The 20,829-nt window shown below is 39.4% G+C and overlaps 1 protein-coding gene across 2 annotated transcripts in view; it reads left to right on the top strand.

The window, feature by feature from the left end:
- The window catches only part of LRGUK (leucine rich repeats and guanylate kinase domain containing), a 137,078-nt gene that overhangs the window by 103,932 nt on the left and 12,317 nt on the right, over positions 1-20,829 (top strand). For both annotated transcript variants that reach the window (XR_013524246.1, XM_002751972.6), the window contains 2 exons: positions 15,249-15,337; positions 17,069-17,194. Coding sequence is in view for 1 of the 2 variants with exons in the window: in XM_002751972.6 (XP_002752018.3) it covers positions 15,249-15,337; positions 17,069-17,194 (215 nt within the window). In the remaining variant the exon portion in view is untranslated. The remainder of the gene's footprint in view (positions 1-15,248; positions 15,338-17,068; positions 17,195-20,829) is intronic.

The following is a 20,829-nucleotide window of genomic DNA, read 5'->3' as shown; positions in this document are numbered from 1 at the left end:
ACAAATAAACTAAATAACAGCCCAGAAATAGATCCATGCACAAATGCAAAGTTGATTTATGAAAAAGTGGCACTACTGAGCAGCAGAGAAATGACGCCTTTTGTATAGCATTAATTAGATATAAATAGGAAGAGAATTAGATTGAACCCTGATCTCACACCATATACAAAAATTAAATCAAGGTAGATTATATCTATATAAATGTGAAAAGCAAAATACTCATAGTTCTAAAAAAATGTAAGATAATGTTTTTATGATCTTGAGGTAAAGATTTCTTAAATGTAACACAGAAAGCATTTATTATGAAGGAAAAATCTGAAACATTGCAGTATGTTAAAACTAAGATCTTCTGTTAATTAAAATACATCATTAAGAGGAAAAAAAGGCAGAAGGTAGAGAGTGAGGAGGTATTTGCCATAACTATAACCAACAAAGTGTATCCAAAATACATAAAGAACTCCTACAAATTATTAAAAAAAACACAGGCAACCCATAGGAAAATCCCTTCACAAAATGATATCCAGATAGCCCATGTTCTTATGAAGAGATACTTAGCCTTATTACTAATCAGGGAAATGCAAAGTACAATCACAATGAGATACCACTATGCATCAACTAAAAGTACCACATTATAAAGACTGTCTATCAGTATGTGGGGAATGTAAATTCCTATAAGACAACTCGTGGAAGATTAAATTGGTATACTTTGGAAAATAGTTGGGCATTACTTACTAAAGTTGAACCTCAATCATGGTATTCTTGTGTATATAACCAATAGAAATGAGGGGCTATGTGCACCAAAAGATATGTGCACAAATGTTTATAGTAGCATTCTTCATAATGGTCCTAAACTAGAAATACTCATGTTCATAGCAGAATGGCTATGTAAATTTTTGAATAATCATATAATAAAATATGTACAGTAATGTAAACCAACAAACTTGACTTCTTGGTTGTGTTTCACAAATATACTGTTGAACCAAAGAATTCTGACTCAAAAGAATACATGCTATACATGCTCTCTGATTTTACTAATATACAATTAAAAACAGGCAATATTAAACCACAGTATTTAAGGATGCACATTTAGGTGATAAAACTATAAAGAAGTGGTTACTTATAAAGAAGATAAGTCAGGAGAGTGCTTATCTCCAGAGGGGAGAGATGAAAAGGGTCTTGAGGGATGTGGAGACACTGGCAATTGTTTGTGAGGTTTAGGAGGCTGCCTGGTGAACTGGAATGATATTTGATCTGTTCATTAGCTGGACAAGCCTCAGCGAGTTACATATCCCACTCCAGGATTGGATAGGATTTCCTGAGGGCTGCAGTTTGAAAAATTAAGAGCAATCTATAAGGTGAGAATCCAAGGGTGATGCTGAAGCCCAAAGCAGCCAGAGTCCACTTGATCCATCTGAAGGCTTTGAAGAGAGTGAGGATCCATGGCAGTAGCCCAGATTAGGGGGAGACCCAGCTCACTACCTCACTGGACATAAATCTCAGAAAAGTGAAATATTGAGTAAAGGAAAGTGTGGCCATGTAAGAAAGTAGTGTCTGTGGTCTGTGATAGTTTACTGGCAGATGAGTCCATTATGTAATGCTAGTTGATCAAGCTTGGAAAGAGCCTTTGCTCTCACAGCCATCGTCTCCATTCCCATATTCAAAAGGACCTTCCTTCTTTTTTCCTTCCTCCAACCTTTCTTCTTTCTTTTCTGCCTTTTTTCTTTTCTTCCTTCCTTCTTTCCTCCCTCCCTTCCTTCCTTCCTCCCTCCCTTCTTTTATCTTCCTTTTCCTTCCTTCCTTCATTTCATTTTTTTCTCCCTTCCTTTCTCTGTTCCTCCCGCTTCCTTTCCTCCTTTCCCATCCCTTCTTCCCTTCTTTTGCCTTCTTCCTATTTCCTCACTCATTTATTTATCTATCTATCCTATATTTGTTGAATTCCTATCATGTATGTAGGATGTCGATTTGCTTTTTCAATTTGATCAGACGTTTCCTGATCAGACCCTGCTGTAGACACCAGAACAATACGGGCCTGGTCCCTGTCCTTATAGAAGTAATAATCTAGTAGTGACATCGTCTGGTCTGCTTGTACTGGTAGGATAAGGTCAGTTTATCTCTAGCCCTCTTTCCATTACCTTTTTTCTTTGAGTAGAAGTGGACTAATGGAATGTGGAAATCCTCAGTATTACTGACTTCCAATGTACTGACAGCTATTTTTTATTTTTTATTCCTAAGGTCACTGGAGGTTTCCTCTAGAACCCAAATGATTTGTCTTTTTAGGAAGAAATGCCCAAGAATATTATTTTTTATGCTTCAAGTCTGAACAAAATCTGCTAATAGCACATTTCTTGATTGCTACCCCAATCATTTATAAATATAAAGTTCTTTCTATAAATGTGATCATAACTGAATATGAATTTAGATAATGTAGTAAAATGTCTAATTTACTCATTTTCTCATTCCTTGCTTATACAGTTCTTTGTTGTCTTATTTCTTCTCTCTTCCTATCTTAAATGGTATTTACTTTTCTGAATGACTCCCAAATCACATTAATTTGAACATCTCTAAGAGAATCTCAGAGAACTGTAAATATAATTTTCATCAGCCTTACTTCTTAAATACTTAAACATTTTTATTTGCAGGTTTGAGTAAAAAACAGCGCACAGCTCTTTTCTTACTATTGCAAAAAATATATAACCAATCTTATCAGTGAGAGGTTTTTATTTATGCAACACCCACGTGTAGGTTGCAGGAGTCTACGTTCTTGTGTGTTACTTGTCGGATATTGTTATACTTCAGTCTCACTCTGTGATAGTAACCCAATCCTCTTTTGCATAGTTGGCTCCCTGGAAACGTACAGGAAGGCTATGCTGACTCAGTTAAGGTTTCTTGCTTTGGATTTGCTATTGTGACTAGGTTTTTACCTTCTAGAAGAAACCTGACTTTCTTATTTCCATCGGATCTGTTTCTTCAGCCAGTTCCTCCAACACCTTTACCCCTGAAGCAGTCCAAGTCACTGAGAGCCAATCCTCCAGAAATAAAAATTGCTGATTGATCAATTCATTGACAGACAATTTAGCAAATATACGTATACAGCAGACAAGGCCTGTACAATCCTCTAAGTACCAAGTGTATGAAAGGCAATGAGAAAGTGGACCTGTGGTGACACTTACATCCACCAAGCACCATTTCCTTTCAATACTCCTAGCACCCAGGTCAGCTCAGGGAGGAGAGGCTGCTTGTCCAAGTATCACACAATTTAAGATGTCTATTTTGATTTCAGAAGAAAAAGGCCGTCTTCTACTCAGGTGCACCTTTCAGTTTTGATACATCAATGTGAATCTTGAGAGAATTTGATTTCCAGTATCTTTGGCCTCTGTTCTTTGTGTCTGATTTGAACTCAGGCGCTAAACAAAGCCTGTCCAACCCACAGCCTGCAGGCCACATGCGGCCAGGGACAGCTTTGAACACAGCCCAACACAAAATCAGAAACTTTCTTACAATATTATAAGATTTTTTTGCAGTGTATTTTCTTTTTAGCTCATCAGGTTTCGTTAGTGTTAGTGTAGTTTGATGTGTGGCCCAGGACAATTCTTCTTCCCGTGTGGCCCAGGGAAGCCAAAAGATTGGCCCTTCATGCTCTAAACTGTTTCATTTTCAATATTTCTTTTGTTATAAAAAGGCTTCAGTTAGGTTCACAGGGGCAAAGATCAGCCTCTCAAAGCTGTTCTCCAGCTCTTCATTGGCCAACTCCCAATGTCCTTTTTTCTAAGCATTATATGACCCTCAAATACCACAATCTACTGCAGTTTCCCAGTCTCTTGGTGATCTCACACACTGGTCTTCCTGAGATGAGATGCTCTGCTTTGTTAGATGATTTCCCAACAGTATGGTCGTCTGACTCCCTGCATGGCTTCAGTACATTTTGTTGAACCTATGAATGAGGTAAGTGAATGGACAAAGGAATGAATTGTCATGTACTAAAACTCTTCCTCTAAAGTTTTCCTTCGATTCCTTTCTTCGTCGCTGTTTCCAGCTGGAAACTATTGGGGAGGTACTGTTTTCTTTCAGTGACTGGAAGATTTTAACACTAAGAGGATTTGTAGGCAGACATTTAAAATAAGCTAGCAGAAGAAATTTCTTACACCTATTGTTGTTATATTAGCTGATGTTCAGTTTAAACCTAGTTTAATTAATATGTTGGGAATTGAAAACTTGACGATTTTGTAATTCTATCATTTCGTTTTCTTTTATTAGCTGGAATAATACTATAAAGAGATGCTTCTTTCATCGATCGTCAGTTCATATAGGATCAGCAGGCTAAATGCTTTTTGTCAAAATAACGAATTGGCTTCCTTTTATTCTCTGAAGGTGACCAATTAATTTTAAGTTATCACTTATGGTCATTATGATCTTCATTTAAACATATTTGAAGGACACCACCTACTGCATTTTTTATCCTTATTGAAATTCATATCATCTTACCTTTGGCTAGTGGGAGCCTTTTCAAGCTGGTACCTGTGTCCTTTAACATGACCTGCAGAGTCTTTCATAGCTGTCTTTCTGTATGGCAAGATAATCCGTGCTTCCTTGTACTTTCTGTATCCCAGACTTGGAATCAGTCTTTTCTTCAAGAAATCTTGGTTTAAGTGAGAAATGATGGTGCAAGAACACATTGCTCTTCAGGGATATTCATTACTATTGGGGTGGTTGTCATTTCTAGGTCTTTTCTGTGGATAGAGAAAATATTTCATGAATTCAGTTAATATTTCCAATTCAAATTCAGGACTTTCAGGATTTTTCCTTTTTTTTTTAATTTTTTATTGGATTTTAGGTTTTGGGGTATATGAGCAGAGCATGCAAGACAGTTGCGTAGGTACACACATGGCAGTGTGCTTTGCTTTTCTTCTCCCCTTCACCCACATTTGGCATTTCTCCCCAGGCTATCCCTCCCCACCTCCCCCTCCCACTGGCCCTCCCCTTTTCCCCCCAATAGACCCCAGTGTTTAGTACTCCCCTTTCTGTGTCCATGTGTTCTCATTTTTCATCACCCGCCTATGAGTGAGAATATGCGGTGTTTCATTTTCTGTTCTTGTGTCAGTTTGCTGAGGATGATGTTCTCCAGATTCATCCATGTCCCTACAAACGACACAAACTCATCATTTCTGATTGCTGCATAATATTCCATGGTGTATATGTGCCACATTTTTCCAATCCAGTCTATTATCAATGGGCATTTGGGTTGATTCCAGGTCTTTGCTATTGTAAACAGTGCTGCAACGAACATTCGTGTACATGTGTCCTTATAGTAGAACGATTTATAGTCTTTTGGATATATACCCAGTAATGGGATTGCTGGGTCGAATGGAATTTCTATTTCTAAGGCCTTGAGGAATCGCCACACTGTCTTCCTCAATGGTTGAACTAATTTACACTCCCACCAACAGTGTAAAAGTGTTCCTTTTTCTCCACATCCTCTCCAGCATCTGTTGTCTCCAGATTTTTTAATGATCGCCATTCTAACTGGCGTGAGATGGTATCTCAATGTGGTTTTGATTTGCATCTCTCTGATGACCAGTGACGATGAGCATTTTTTCATATGATTGTTGGCCTCATATATGTCTTCTTTTGTAAAGTATCTATTCATATCCTTTGCCCACTTTTGAATGGGCTTGTTTGTTTTTTTCCTGTAAATCTGTTTGAGTTCTTTGTAAATTCTGGATATCAGCCCTTTGTCAGATGGGTAAACTGCAAAAATTTTTTCCCATTCTGTTGGTTGCCGATCCACTCTAGTGACTGTTTCTTTTGCCGTGCAGAAGCTGTGGAGTTTCATTAGGTCTCATTTGTCTATTTTGGCTTTTGTTGCCAATGCTTTTGGTGTTTTGTTCATGAAGTCCTTGCCTACTCCTATGTCCTGGATAGTTTTGCCTAGATTTCCTTCTAGGGTTTTTATGGTGCCAGGTCTTATGTTTAAGTCTTTAATCCATCTGGAGTTAATTTTAGTGTAAGGTGTCAGGAAGGGGTCCAGTTTCTGCTTTCTGCACATGGCTAGCCAGTTTTCCCAACACCATTTGTTAAACATGGAATCCTTTCCCCATTGCTTGTTTTTGTCAGGTTTATCAAAGATTGTATAGTTGTATGTATGTTGTGTTGCCTCCGGTGCCTCTGTTTTGTTCCATTGGTCTATATCTCTGTTTTGGTACCAGTACCATGCTGTTTTGATTACTGTAGCCTTGTAGTATAGTTTGAAATCCGGTAGTGTGATGCCCCCCGCTGTGTTCTTTTTGCTTCGAATTGACTTGGTTATGCGGGCTCTCTTTTGGTTCCATATGAAGTTCATGGTGGTTTTTTCCAGTTCTGTGAAGAAAGTCAATGGTAGCTTGATGGGGATAGCGTTGATTCTGTAAATTACTTTGGGCAGTATAGCCATTTTCACGATATTAATTCTTCCTAACCATGAACATGGACTGTTTCTCCATCTGTTTGTGTCCTCTCTGATTTCGTTGAGCAGTGGTTTGTAGTTCTCCTTGAAGAGGTCTCTTACGTTCCTTGTGAGTTGTATTCCAAGGTATTTTATTCTTTTTGTAGCAATTGTGAATAGCAGTTCGTTCTTGATTTGGCTCTCTTTAAGTCTGTTATTGGTGTAGATGAATGCTTGTGATTTTTGCACATTGATTTTATATCCTGAGACTTTGCTGAACTTGCTTATCAGTTTCAGGAGTTTTTGGGCTGAGGCGATGGGGTCTTCTAGGTATACTATCATGTCGTCTGCAAATAGAGACAATTTGGCTTCCACCTTTCCTATTTGAATACCCTTTATTTCTTTTTCTTGCCTGATTGCTGTGGCTAGAACTTCCAGTACTATATTGAATAGGAGTGGTGAAAGAGGGCATCCTTGTCTAGTGCCAGATTTCAAAGGGAATGCTTCCAGTTTTTGCCCATTCAGTATGATATTGGCTGTTGGTTTGTCATAAATAGCTTTTATTACTTTGAGATATGTTCCATCGATACCGAGTTTATTGAGGGTTTTTAGCATAAATGGCTGTTAAATTTTGTCGAATGCCTTCTCTGCGTCAATTGAGATAATCATGTGGTTTTTGTTTTTGGTTCTGTTTATGTGGTGAATTACGTTGATAGACTTGCGTATGTTGAACCAGCCTTGCATCCCCGGGATGAATCCTACTTGATCATGATGAATAAGTTTTTTGATTTGCTGTTGCAATCGGCTTGCCAATATTTTATTGAAGATTTTTGCATCTATGTTCATCATGGATATTGGCCTGAAGTTTTCTTTTCTCGTTGGGTCTCTGCCGGGTTTTGGTATCAGAATGATGTTGGTCTCATAAAATGATTTGGGAAGGATTCCCTCTTTTTGGATTGTTTGAAATAGTTTTAGAAGGAATGGTACCAGCTCCTCCTTGTGTGTCTGGTAGAATTCGGCTGTGAACCCGTCTGGACCTGGGCTTTTTTTGTGTGGTAGGCTCTTAATTGCTGCCTCAACTTCAGACCTTGTTATTGGTCTATTCATAGTTTCAGCTTCCTCCTGGTTTAGGCTTGGGAGGACACAGGAGTCCAGGAATTTATCCATTTCTTCCAGGTTTACTAGTTTATGCACATAGAGTTGTTTGTAATATTCTCTGATGATGGTTTGAATTTCTGTGGAATCTGTGGTGATTTCCCCTTTATCATTTTTTATTGCATCTATTTGGTTGTTCTCTCTTTTATTTTTAATCAATCTGGCTAGTGGTCTGTCTATTTTGTTGATCTTTTCAAAAAACCAGCTCTTGGATTTATTGATATTTTGAAGGGTTTTTCGTGTCTCAATCTCCTTCAGCTCAGCTCTGATCTTAGTTATTTCTTGTCTTCTGCTGGGTTTTGAGTTTTTTTGATCTTGCTCCTCTAGCTCTTTCAATTTTGATGATAGGGTGTCAATTTTGGATCTTTCCATTCTCCTCATATGGGCACTTATTGCTATATACTTTCCTCTAGAGACTGCTTTAAATGTGTCTCAGAGGTTCTGGCACGTTGTGTCTTCGTTCTCATTGGTTTTGAAGAACTTCTTTATTTCTGCCTTCATTTCATTGTTTACCCAGTCAACATTCAAGAGCCAGTTGTTCAGTTTCCATGAAGCTGTGCGGTTCTGGGTCGGTTTCTGAATTCTGAGTTCTAACTTGATTGCACTATGGTCTGAGAGGCTGTGTGTTATGATTTCAGTTGTTTTGCATTTGTTGAGCAGTGCTTTACTTCCAATTATGTGGTCAATTTTAGAGTAGGTGTGATGTGGTGCTGAGAAGAATGTGTATTCTGTGGATTTGGGGTGGAGAGTTCTGTAAATGTCTATCAGGTTTGCTTGCTCCATGTCTGAGTTCAAGCCCTGGATATCCTTGTTGATTTTCTGTCTGGTTGATCTGTCTAGTATTGACAGTGGAGTGTTAAAGTCTCCCACTATTATTGTGTGGGAGTCTAAGTCCTTTTGTAAGTCATTAAGAACTTGCCTTATGTATCTGGGTGTTCCTGCATTGGGTCCATATATGTTTAGGATCGTTAGCTCTTCTTGTTGTATCGATCCTTTTACCATTATGTAATGGCCTTCTTTGTCTCTTTTGATCTTTGTTGCTTTAAAGTCTATTTTATCAGAGATGCGAATTGCAACTCCTGCTTTTTTTTGCTTTCCATTAGCTTGGTAAATCTTCCTCCATCCCTTTATTTTGAGCCTTTGTGTATCCTTGCATGTGAGATGGGTTTCCTGGATACAGCACACTGATGGGTTTTGGATTTTTATCCAATTTGCCAGTCTGTGTCTTTTGATTGGTGCATTTAGTCCATTTACATTTAGGGTTAATATTGTTATGTGTGAATTTGATACTGCCATTTTGATGCTAAGTGGCTGTTTTGCCTGTTAGTTGTTGTAGATTCTTCATTATGTTGATGCTCTTTAGCATTCAGTGTGATTTTGGAATGGCTGGTACTGGTTGATCCTTTCTATGTGTAGTGCCTCTTTTAGGAGCTCTTGTAAAGCAGGCCTGGTGGTGACAAAATCTCTGAGTACTTGCTTGTTCGCAAAGGATTTTATTTTTCCTTCACTTCTGAAGCTCAGTTTGGCTGGATATGAAATTCTGGGTTGAAAGTTCTTTTCTTTAAGAATGTTGAATATTGGCCCCCACTCTCTTCTGGCTTGTAGTGTTTCTGCCGAGAGATCTGCTGTGAGTCTGATGGGCTTCCCTTTGTGGGTGACCCGACCTTTCTCTCTGGCTGCCCTTAGTATTCTCTCCTTTATTTCAACCCTGTTGAATCTGACGATTATGTGCCTTGGGGTTGCTCTTCTTGCGGAATATCTTAGTGGTGTTCTCTGGATTTCCTGCAATTGAGTGTTGGCCTGTCTTGCTAGGTGTGGGAAATTTTCCTGGATGATGTCCTGAAGAGTATTTTCCAGCTTGGATTCATTCTCTTCGTCCCCTTCTGGTACACCTATCAAACATAGGTTAGGTCTTTTCACATAGTCCCACATTTCTTGGAGACTTTGTTCATTCCTTTTTGCGCTTTTTTCTCTGATCTTGGTTTCTCGTTTTATTTCATTGAGTTGGTCTTCGACTTCAGATATTCTTTCTTCTGCTTGGTCAATTCGGCTATTGAAACTTGTGCTTGCTTCGTGAAGTTCTCGTATTGTGTTTTTCAGCTCCTTTAATTCATTCATATTCCTCTCTAAGTTATCCATTCTTGTTATCATTTCCTCGAATCTTTTTTCAAATCTTTTTTCAAGGTTCTTAGTTTCTTTGCATTGATTTAATACATGATCTTTTAGCTCACAAAAGTTTCTCATTATCCATCTTCTGAAGTCTAATTCCATCATTTTGTCACAGTCATTCTCCGTCCAGCTTTGTTCCCTTGCTGGTGAGGAGTTTTGGTCCTTTCTAGGAGGCGAGGTCTTCTGGTTTCGGGTGTTTTCCTCCTTTTTGCGCTGGTTTCTTCCCATCTTTGTGGATTTGTCCGCTGGTTGTCTGCGTAATTGCTGACTTTTCGATTGGGTCTCTGAGTGGACACCCAGAATGTTGATGATGAAGTATTTCTGTTGCTTGGTTTTCCTTCTACCAGTCTAGCCCCTTCGCTGTACCACTGCTGAGGTCTGCTCCAGACCCTGCTTGTCTGGGGTGCACCTCTAGTGGCTGTGGCACAGCGAGGGATGCTACCAGTTTCTTTTTCTGCTATCTTTGTCCCAGGATGATGCCTGCCTAATGTCAGTCTTTTGGATATAGAGGGGTCAGGGAGCTGCTTGAGGAGACAGTTTGTACTTTATAGGAGCTTAATTGCTGAGCTGTGAGTTCTGTTGTTCATTCAGGGCTGTTAGGCTGCTATGTTTGATTCTACTGCAGCAGAGCTCATTAAAAAAACCCTTTATTTTTTCCTCAAATGCTCTGTGTTGAGGGGTTTGGGCTTTATTTTTGGATGTCCGTTGAGGTCCTGCCCAGCTAGGACGCAGACTAGCCACTGTTTGCTTGCCGAGGCTCCGCCCTGCTGTTGTGAGGCTCACCCTGGCTCTGCTGTTCTGCTGTGTTCTCCGCCATGCTCTGCAGCGGAGTCTCTCTGTTGTAGCAGGTTGCCTCGGCAATGGCAGGCTGCGTCAGCAGTGGGTGTGTATCTCAGTAGGGACGGGTTGCCTCGGCAACAGCAGGCTGCCTCAGCAATGGGCGTGTATCTCAGTTGGGGCGGGTTGCCTCAGTAATGGTGGCCGCCCCTCCCCCTCAGAGCGTCTCGGGCCGTCTGCACAGGGCTTGTTTGAAATCGCGGTTTTGTTCGTCCCGCTGGGCTACCCCTAACACTCTGTCCCTGCAATCCCCTGGGCTGGCCCACTGTCCAAGTCTAGCTCAGTCTCAAGTCCAGCCCTCTCACGTCTCCGGTTGCCGGTTCAACAGGGCGCCCAGACAAGCGCGCCCTGTGGGGAGCGCTGGGTAGGGCCGGCCGCCGCCGCCCCGGCTGCCGGCTTCGCCAGGCGGAGGTTCTGCCTGGCGTCCCACGTCTCCTCTTCACTTGGGAATTTCCCCGTTCCGTGGGCAACAAAGATCAGTCTGGAAATGCAGCTCAGACTCACCTCTCCGCGGACACAACGAGAGATCCAATCCTGGGTTGTTCTCACAGCGTCATCTTGAGTCCTCTCCAGATTTTTCCTTTATTTTTTTTTTTCTATTATGTATTTCTCTTTCTGCCACACTGAGAACCCTGATTCTGAAAGAGACAGGAGATGATACACTCTCCCATTAAATTACTCCTTTGATTTATCCCACCTTATACACAGAACCGTCTCAGGATAACAATGCTAATATCACCAGCACCCATTATGAAAGCTGAAAAATAGTTAAAAACATTTTTTACAGATGTTCTCCCCCAAGTATTTATGGATTCATAGCTGCACTATCAAAGCACAGTCATTGCACACTCTCCCTTTTTTTCAACCGCTCTAGTTTTTTTTGTTATTTTTCGACCGCTCTAGTTTTTTGTTATCTAAACTTATTCTTCACTAGATATGAAAAGGATTATGGGAACAATATTTCCTGAGTTCTTGTATGTGGATGACAGTGTGTGATAATTAATAAGATAAATAGGTAAGAAGCGCAGTGATACTCTTGTACTTTATACTGGGGTTGTAGTTTTTATCATTATCCTGTTTCCTTGTTCTGTTTATTTTGTCAAGGATGCCAGTTGTTTGTATGTTGAGTGTTCTTTCTCTATCTTAAATATTCATCATTTTCTCTTGAATCCTTTTTTATTGCTCTTCATTTCTTTTTTTTTTTTTTTCAAGACAGAGTCTTGCTCTGTCACCAGGCACCAGTCTGGAGTGCAGTGGCCCAATCTCAGTTCACTGCAATCTCCACCTCCTGGGTTCAAGCAATTCTCCTGCCTCAGCCTCCCGAGTAGCTGGGACTACAGGCACATGCCACCACGTCCAGCTAATATTTTTGTATTTTTTAGTAGAGACGGGGTTTCACCATGTTGGCCAGGACGATCTGGATCTCTCGACCTCGTGATCTGCCCACCTCGGCCTCCCAAACTACTGGGATTACAGGCGTGAGCCACCGCGCCCAGCCCATTTCTTTTTTATTTAAAATTTTTTACTCTGCTCACATTCAAGTTTTCTTAAACCATTGTTTGTTGTGTTTATACAAGAAGTACTCTTGTATTTCTTCTAGTTTCGTTTTTGTTTCTGAGGTGTTTTTTTTTCTTTATTTCTGATTCTTTCCTGAGTACTACCACCTCGTTCATGAGTTTTTAAAATTGTAATGTATTTGTTCCTTAATGTTTTGTGTCATTTTCTTAATGTCTTTTAGTTTATTCTGAAGTAGTAGATTACAGATTATTTTTTTATGGTTTTATATGAAAGCTTTTATTGTCTGTTAGGGTGTTACTCTGATCCTTTTTCTCTCCCAATAACTTTGTGTAGGATTCCACTAAATACTTTCTGATGCTCATTTTTTTTTTGAGACGGAGTTTCTCTCGTTACCTGGGCTGGAGTGCAATGGCGTGATCTCGGCTCACCGCAACCTCCGCCTCCTGGGTTCAGGCAATTCTCCTGCCTCAGCCTCCTGAGTAGCTGGGATTACAGGCACGCGCCACCATGCCCAGCTAATTTTTTGTATTTTTAGTAGAGACGGGGTTTCACCGCGTTGACCAGTATGGTCTCGATCTCTTGACCTCGTGATCCACTGATGCTCATCTTTATGTGAAATTAGTTTTCTCAGACTTTTAGAAGGGACTGCAATTCCTTCAAATAGCATCAAAACACATGGCAGCTTCTTCCTGGGATTTCCTGGCTCTGTTTTGTCTCCTCACTCCTTTGGTCTAGACCTTCTCTTTCTTTTGTTTCTGTTGACTCCGTTCTAATACATTTTGATTCCACCCCTATCACCTTCTCTGGGTGTGGGGCCTGTCTTAGCAAGGAGTCCCAGGGGGTCAGTTTCAAGAACTCACAGTTGACCCAGCTCCTTTAGAAGTTCCTATGACTTCTTATACTCACCCACTATTGGAGTGGGAACAACCCGTCTTCTCTTTCAGCTTGTGGTTCCGAAATTTTCCTGCTTTGCTTTTCAGTGAATATGTGTCAGCTGTCTTGGCATTCCCTTTCCAGGTCTTTGAGTCACTATGACGCTTCCTTCAGCTTTCCCCCACATAGAACTAACACCATGCAGGTGTTGTGGCTATCCTTTGACTTCCTCCTGCATAGATACTGATACCATGCAGGTGTTGGGTTATAAAAGCCCCACCTGTATTTCTGGGTTTGAGGCGATACCCTGCCACCTGGTTTTGTTGCAAATTTTTTGACATGTTTTTGATTTTGTTAGTTGCTTTGTTTATTTTTATGTGGAGAGTCTAGAGGATCCAAAAAGTATGCTGCGACTACCACTGTCATCTTCTCAGTTATAATAAAATGTAAATTAAACATCAGTGGGGGAAAAAGTAAGGACGGTATAAAGTGAAATCACAGTAGTAAATGGTGTACTAGTATAAAATGATTCCCAGCAAAATAATAACAAATTCACAGGAGAGTGAATAATAACAAACACACAAAAAATAAAGTAAATTCACTGCAGACCTGGTTAATAAATAGTTATTTTATAGCAATGTCAAGCCATTTAGATATATTTATGGGATTATTTAAACCTATAGTTTTGAAATAGGTTCAAAACTTTCTTGTCTCATTACATCCTCCCCTGACTCCCCGCAACACCATTTTCTCCTCATCCTGTTTACATAGAAACACAGAGCTCAGGGAAAGAGTAAAATGACTTTGGTAATCGAATACCCACCTGAGAGTCTGTGGTCAATGAGTCCACCTTAGCTCTCTGTGTCATGGTTTCCAAGGCACAATTTCAAAAGCTTAACATTTTTCAAGCTGGAAACAGTTGACAGCAAATTCTAATCCAGATTATAAAATATAGTAAACATTATTCACTCTTTATATTATCCCCCCAGATTTATACTGTTGTTCATTAAAGCGGTTTATTGAGGTCCTGCTTTGTGGTAAGGTGTGTGAGCTGTGTGCAGAGTTACAGCCGTGGCAAAAGGGACTCTGATCTTTCTGGAATGTGACTTATTTCCAGAGATGTTCAGTGTGCCAGTCTTGGCATCACTACGGATAAGTTATTGTGACGCAAAAATGTTTTTACCATCACATCAACTTAATTCCTAAAAATTGATTTTAAAAAACTCCCCCTAAAGACATGGGAACACTTGAAACTATGCTAGCCCCAAAGGTTAAGACAGGTGATTCATCTGGAGTTGTGGCTTCACCATCTTTAACTATCCTCTGTTCTTTCCTTTGCATGCTTGTTTGTTGTTATTTCCTATGAAATTTTAAGTGAATGCCAATTTATAGTGGAGCCTGGTAATTACATAACTAAAACAGCAAGGCATATTTCAGATTAAGTTACTGGGAGCAAAGATTAGTGGTATTTTAAGTGTACTTGCTGTTTAAATAAATGCCGTTATAAAGTCCCTTTGTAAGTCTTGTATGTAAAACAAATAATCACTTGTTAATATATCTTTTCTGTAAATTAAGAACTTTGTATAATAGGTTTGTTTAAGGGAGGAAATCCAGTACCTGGACAGTTGCTAAACAGATCACATCCATCAGGCGATCTGTGTATCCGTGCATCCTCTGTTATTTATAAAACAGCCTGGGCTATCTGGGTTTTCTTTCCTTTTTGTTGCCTTTTGCCACCAGACCATAAACCTTTTGAATGCAGAAACTGTCTTTTATGTATGTGTATCCCCATCAAATGCTTACTAAATAGTGATGGTGATATTAGTGAAATAATGAGAGAAAGACCCCTTCACCATCAATTTCTCCTATTTCATAATTAAACTTTGGTGGGTATGTTCATTCAATCAGTTAGCTACTATATGTGCTGAGAGCTGGGAAAACTAAAAAGACCGTAATAGTCTGAACCTTTGAGAAGTTTATAATCTCATCAGAAAGATAAAAATACACACGTAAAATGTTAATTAAAATTGCCATATTATTATTTAGATGTCACATGGAGTTTATATATTACAGACGTTATAAAAATATTTTGGTTTTATTTATAAAGTTTGTACTTTTCTTTTTCCTGAATGAATATTGTCTTTTATGCCTGTCTTTCTTCCCCCTTTTTCTTTCCACATGTTTGTCAATCTCTGGTAAAAATGAGAATTATTTTAGCTGCTTTAATCATCTGACATTTTTAACATCATATACCTTTCTGATGGTATTTCTTGCCTAGGAAAGAGCTTCCATACACAGACAGCATGAGGCAGCCCGGCAAGCTCTAATAGGAAGGATACGCCCTGGTCACACACTCCTATTTCAAAGGTAGCAATTTATCACATGTATTTATACCTGAGCAACTTTAGACTGACTTGCTAGTGTCCAGACATAGCAAATGAATCCTAAATCATGAACATAAAGAGATACCTCTGTCCTAAAATGGACCCAGTGATTCAGCAGTAAACCCCATTCTAGAAGTTGTGTTTCCTTTTCATTTATATACATTTTTAAAAGGCACAGTATGCTCAAATCTGCTATAAACTGATGATTTTTTGAAGATTGCAGAGAACATTTCTGAAGGGGTTTGAATAGTAGTGCTGGGTTTCACCAAGGTTGTTCATGACTAAAGGTTAATTATATCCCATGGTACGTGACCCTGTACTTGTCTGTCATGACTCACAGAACAATAGTTATTAATTATTTGTAGGATCAACTGTTTAGTGTCTATTTTCCATATTAGACCATAAATTCCATGGGGATGGGAAGAATTGTGTCTTCATTATAAATCCATGAATTCTTAATCCTTAGTATGAAATGTTTCACTTAGTGCCTGCCACATAGTAGGGCTTCATAGATGTTAGTAGCTATAATAATTTTTGTGTGATCTTTTAGAATATTTGAATAATGAAATGGAGAAGTCTGTGTTTTCATAAAGTTACTAAGATTACTGATAAAATCTTGATTATAGCATTCTATGAAACGTTTTCGTAAAGGTAAGAATGCGGTGACTCAAGAAAGCAAGAATTTTAAAAGCCATTTAAAATTTCCATTTGGGTTCTTTTTTATTATTTTTAATTTTAAGTTGAGAGTCTTTAATCAATATAAATTAAATTACATTTTTCTTCACTTGTTTCCTGCCATATCAAAACAGAGTGATTAATTTTCTTCATGTTGGTAGACTATCTTTGGACAGTCTGATTCAAAAGACCGGCTGTGTGATATATGCAAATTTGTATGGCAGGGGGGTTGGGAGGGTGGTGGCCAGGAGTGGGACACTGTCCCCCCTTCCCCCAGCAGCTGAAGCTGGGCCTAGGTGACCACTGCCTAGCAGAATGCCAGGCCTGTTCAAACACCCTAGTCAGAGAACCTATGCACTTTTAAATATGAGTTCCACATGGGTCATCACAAAGGCAGAAAGATGCTTTGAATTTGCCTACATTTATATGCAATTGGGCTGCTTTGCACATAGCTACTCTAGCAAGTCTGAGGCAAAGAGCGGCAGGGTTTATTCACGAAAAATGGCTAATGATTCTTTTTCTTTCAAGTCACTCTGAAAGAACAGACTTGGATACAGCACATATGAATAGATGAAAAAGGATACTTTATACTAGAGTTTAGTTGAAAGTATAATGGTAGAATTTTTAGAAATATTTTCTTGGACACCATTTCAAGGCATTAGATTATAAATAAAGTCGGAAAACACCTATTTTTAACTTTTATAGCAGTTGCTATGTTGCCAGCTCTTGCATAACAAATGGACTAGGATTTATAACAGAGTACATATGAATCTCAAGGAAGATAATTTGTCTGTAATAGTACTTTAATGGCTAAGGAATATTCACAGCAATGCATATTTACTTAACCTTTGAATTAGAATGTAATGATGCCAGTGACTTAGACAAGCTCTGATGTGAATGTTTCTGAGTGGATACATTACATTATTTCACATAGATCTCATTGGCTTTTGGGTTTATCTGGGATATTTAGTTATACATGTGTGTGCACTTGGTATCATTATAAAATCCTTTGGTTTCTTTTTTAAATTTCCAATTTCAGGGGTCCAGTACCAGCACCTCTCACCAGAGGTCTACACTATTATACAACTTTAGAAGAACTACAGAAAAGTTTTGATCTTTGTGAAGACTACTTTAAACCTCCATTTGAACCACATCCTGAAAAGAGGTGAGTTGAGAAATTTTGTTGGATGGAATTGGCGATTTTCTGCTGCTTAGTTAAAATCATGGTACTCATCTCTAGGCTTCAGAGAAATCCTAAAACTGGGAAGCAGGGCCCCAACTCCCACTGTAGAATTCGAAGGGAGTAGACCCTGCCCCTCTAAGGAGGGCCCAGGCATATAACCTAGGTTTATACCACTGGAAGCTTTTATGTGGGACTTTGAATCTTGAGGGAGTGATACAAAGACACAGGGGCAGTTAGAGTTATTCAAATCACCAGTAGCAGAAGAACCAAAATTCCAGAGGAAGAGCACAGACATCCATTGTGGTAAGGCAGGTAATGTTCTACCAATCTCTTCCTGTACTGTGATTCGGCTGTGTTCTTGGCTCCTAGCTTACCTTTGTTCCTGCCTAGTTTTAAAGCATGGTTCTCTAGTTTCCATTAATTTTATAAAGTACTCCATAGTCTTCCAAGAATTCCCTTTTAAATATTCACATTAACCAAAGAGTGTCTGTATTTGCAACCAACCATTCTGATTAGTATGGCACTATATTTCAAAATGTTTACCAACTGAAGTCCAATATAGAAAAGGTCATTTCAGGGTCTCAGTGTTGAATATGTCATAGTGTCATTCCAAAGCTGAAAATGTTTAGGTTGAGGGCCCCATATAGACTACAACAGAGCCCCCATCACTGATTGTAGTGCTGTGCTTTTGCCAACATTCTACTATATGTTGTTTCTCTGTCAGTTGCTCCTGCCACTGCAACTGACCATCTCTCTGTAAAACAAATATACACGAAGATTTGGCTAATTGGGTCAATTGCCATCTACTATGGGGTACCCCTCTTGGGTAGAGATATCTAGCCGGGACCCTCATCGGTTAGTCTATAGATTGGCTGGTCTATAGATTGGCTGTCCCTATGTCAGGCACCTATTCGTTAGCCAGTCTTCTGTGTGGTTAGACCAGTGACAGTGAACCAAGTGGAAAACCCTTCAGAAGGGGTCTATGGGTATGGCAGTCTCTCTGGAGCATCCAAACGCATGGCAATGTAACGGACAAACAATGTGACTAAAAGAAAGCTCACCAAAATGTTAATAGTAGCTATTTCTCTAGAATTACCAGTTATTTTATTCTTCTTTATCCTTTTTTTTTCTGTAACACCTAAATTGTTTGCACAGGATATATATTTTATTTCTATCTCCTAAAAACTCTTAAAAATCCATAAGAATTTAATAAAATATTTAATAAATGAGAAAGTAAAAAGATTTATACCAAAATATTATGTTATTATCATCTAGTGATAAGATTATGGCCAATTTTTGTTTTTTTTTTTGTTCATTCCCCATATTTTCAACAATGACCATTTTTATAATTTTTGAAGTATTAGTATAACTTTACAAAGTTATTTTAGAAGCCTGTCACGGCAAAGGGATATTTTATAAGGGTGATATAATGAGCATGAAAACTTTTAAAATGAGCAATGCTTTTCTTTATTTCTGGGTTTTATTGTTCTGACACTTGGGGTTTCCTCCCATAAATTTGATGAAAAATAACTGTCCCCTCTAAATGGTCTCCTCTCAGTCTGCACATTTCACTAGAGATTAGAGACCCTAGCATTATAATTAGTTTAATTAGCTTTCTGCAACCATGTTGAAACTGTGATCTCTGAGGATTTGTTTGAGCTCTGAATTGTTAGTACAGTGAGGTAGGCAGATGGGAATACAGCGAAAAAGAGAGAACGAAAATTTCTGATGCGCTGCAGTAGGTTTACATATTATCTCTTCCCTTAGTAAAAGGCGTCAGTCCTGTGGCTCAAATCTGACACTTCACCTGTGGCCATGCACGTGTCTTTGAAATCCAACACTTTCTTTCTTCTGACTTTCAACGTGTATTCATTTAATCCTTTGACACAAAGGAAAAATAATTATTGAAGGAAGAACTTGCTTTGTGATGCCTTTTTTGGTGTGTGTCTTAAATGCAAACATATTCTTTCCCGAAACATATGTGTTATGGTTTGAGCTGTCCCCCACACCCCAAATTCATATGTTGGAGTCCTGACCCCCAGGACCTCAGAATGTGACTTTATTTGGAAATAGGTTTGCTGCAGGATGTAATTTGTTAATATGAGGTCATATTGGAGTAGGTTGGGCCCTAATCCAATAAGACTGTCTTTGTAAAAAGGAAAAATTTGAACACAGGCACACACCTAGGGAGAATACCTTGTGATGAAGCCTCAGAGTGGGGTGATGGGGCAGAAGCCAAGGAGGACCAAAGCTTGCCAGCAAACCCCAGAAGTGAGGAGAGGCCTGGAGCAATTCTCCCTCACAGACCCTGGGAGGAATCTACCTGGCTGGCACCTTCATTTTGGACCCTAGGCCTCCAGAACTGTGAGACAACGAATTTCTGTTGTTCAAGCCACACAGTTCATGGTACCTTGTTATTGCAGCCAGAGCAAACTAATACAACTTGTATGAAAAATCCAGTGAAATTTTTTTTGTCACATTCTTTCTGTGTTCCCTTTAATTAACATGCTACATATTTATATGCTCTGTATATATATAATGTATATGTTTTAAATATAACTACCATTGTATGCACTGTATCTTTATCACTTTGGGTTATTACATTTTTCACTAAAAGATGGAAGAACATCTTTATACAGGTATCATTTGATAAAAATCTCCATCCCATAAAACATAAACGTATGTACTGCTATATTTAGGGAAAAAGACTCAGTCTAGGAATACATCTAAAGAGAAGATCCCATGCATAGCTTAATAATGACACTTTTCCGATACAAGAGGTAGGGGAGAGATTTGTTCAGTGACTGGGAGATCCTGATGTTGGCAATATTTATCTCAGTTTACTCTTCTCTAGGAAGTACTTCTTGGGCAAGCTCAATTATCCTAGGTGGGAGCAAGAGATTGGGAAACAAGGTTTCCTAGGAGACTTTGCTCTATCTAAAGGGGACTTAGGCTTGGTGTGGTGGCTCACACTTCTAATCCCAGTATTTTGGGAAGCCCAGGTGGAAGGATTGGAACACTTGAGCCCAGGAGTTCAAGACCAGCCTCAGCAACATAGTGAAATTTGATTTCTACAAAAATAAATAAATAAATAGCTGGGCATGGTGGTGAGTGCCTGAGGTCTCAGCTACTCAGGAGGCTGAGGCGGGAGGATGGCTTAAGCACAAGAGATCAAAGCATAATTGCACCACTGCATTCCAGCCTGGGTGACAGACCCTGTCTCAAATAGATAAATTAATTAAATTAAAGGGGCCTAGCATTCTGGTATAGAATTCCAAAGGCTGTTGTCCAACAAGAGGAAGACAGTCCCAAGAACTCAGCCCACGATGGTAAGATGGACCTCGACCTGTGAGCAAGCAATGAGACTTCTCTGCCATCTGATAACAAGTAACTGACACTTCTAAGCAGAGCCCCTAGGATGCAGAGAGAGTGTCCTGTCCCGGAATACCTCTGTCTGGGAATGTTGGTGCCGTGTAGCCCTAGCTGTAGTTAACAGACATCTGCGGTCCAAGTAGTAGGCAGGTGCCTATGCCCAGCGGCATGTGGGCTTTCCAGGATAGCTGGTTTGGGATTCCCAAGTGCACCAGTGCTGCAGCCTCTGCTTGCTATTCAAACAT

The sequence above is a fragment of the Callithrix jacchus genome, chromosome 11, assembly GCF_049354715.1.
Source record: "Callithrix jacchus isolate 240 chromosome 11, calJac240_pri, whole genome shotgun sequence".
In the NCBI taxonomy this organism is placed as follows: Eukaryota; Metazoa; Chordata; class Mammalia; order Primates; family Cebidae; genus Callithrix; species Callithrix jacchus.
Note: the sequence above shows the minus strand (reverse complement) of the source record. Positions and strands in the feature narration are given on the sequence as shown.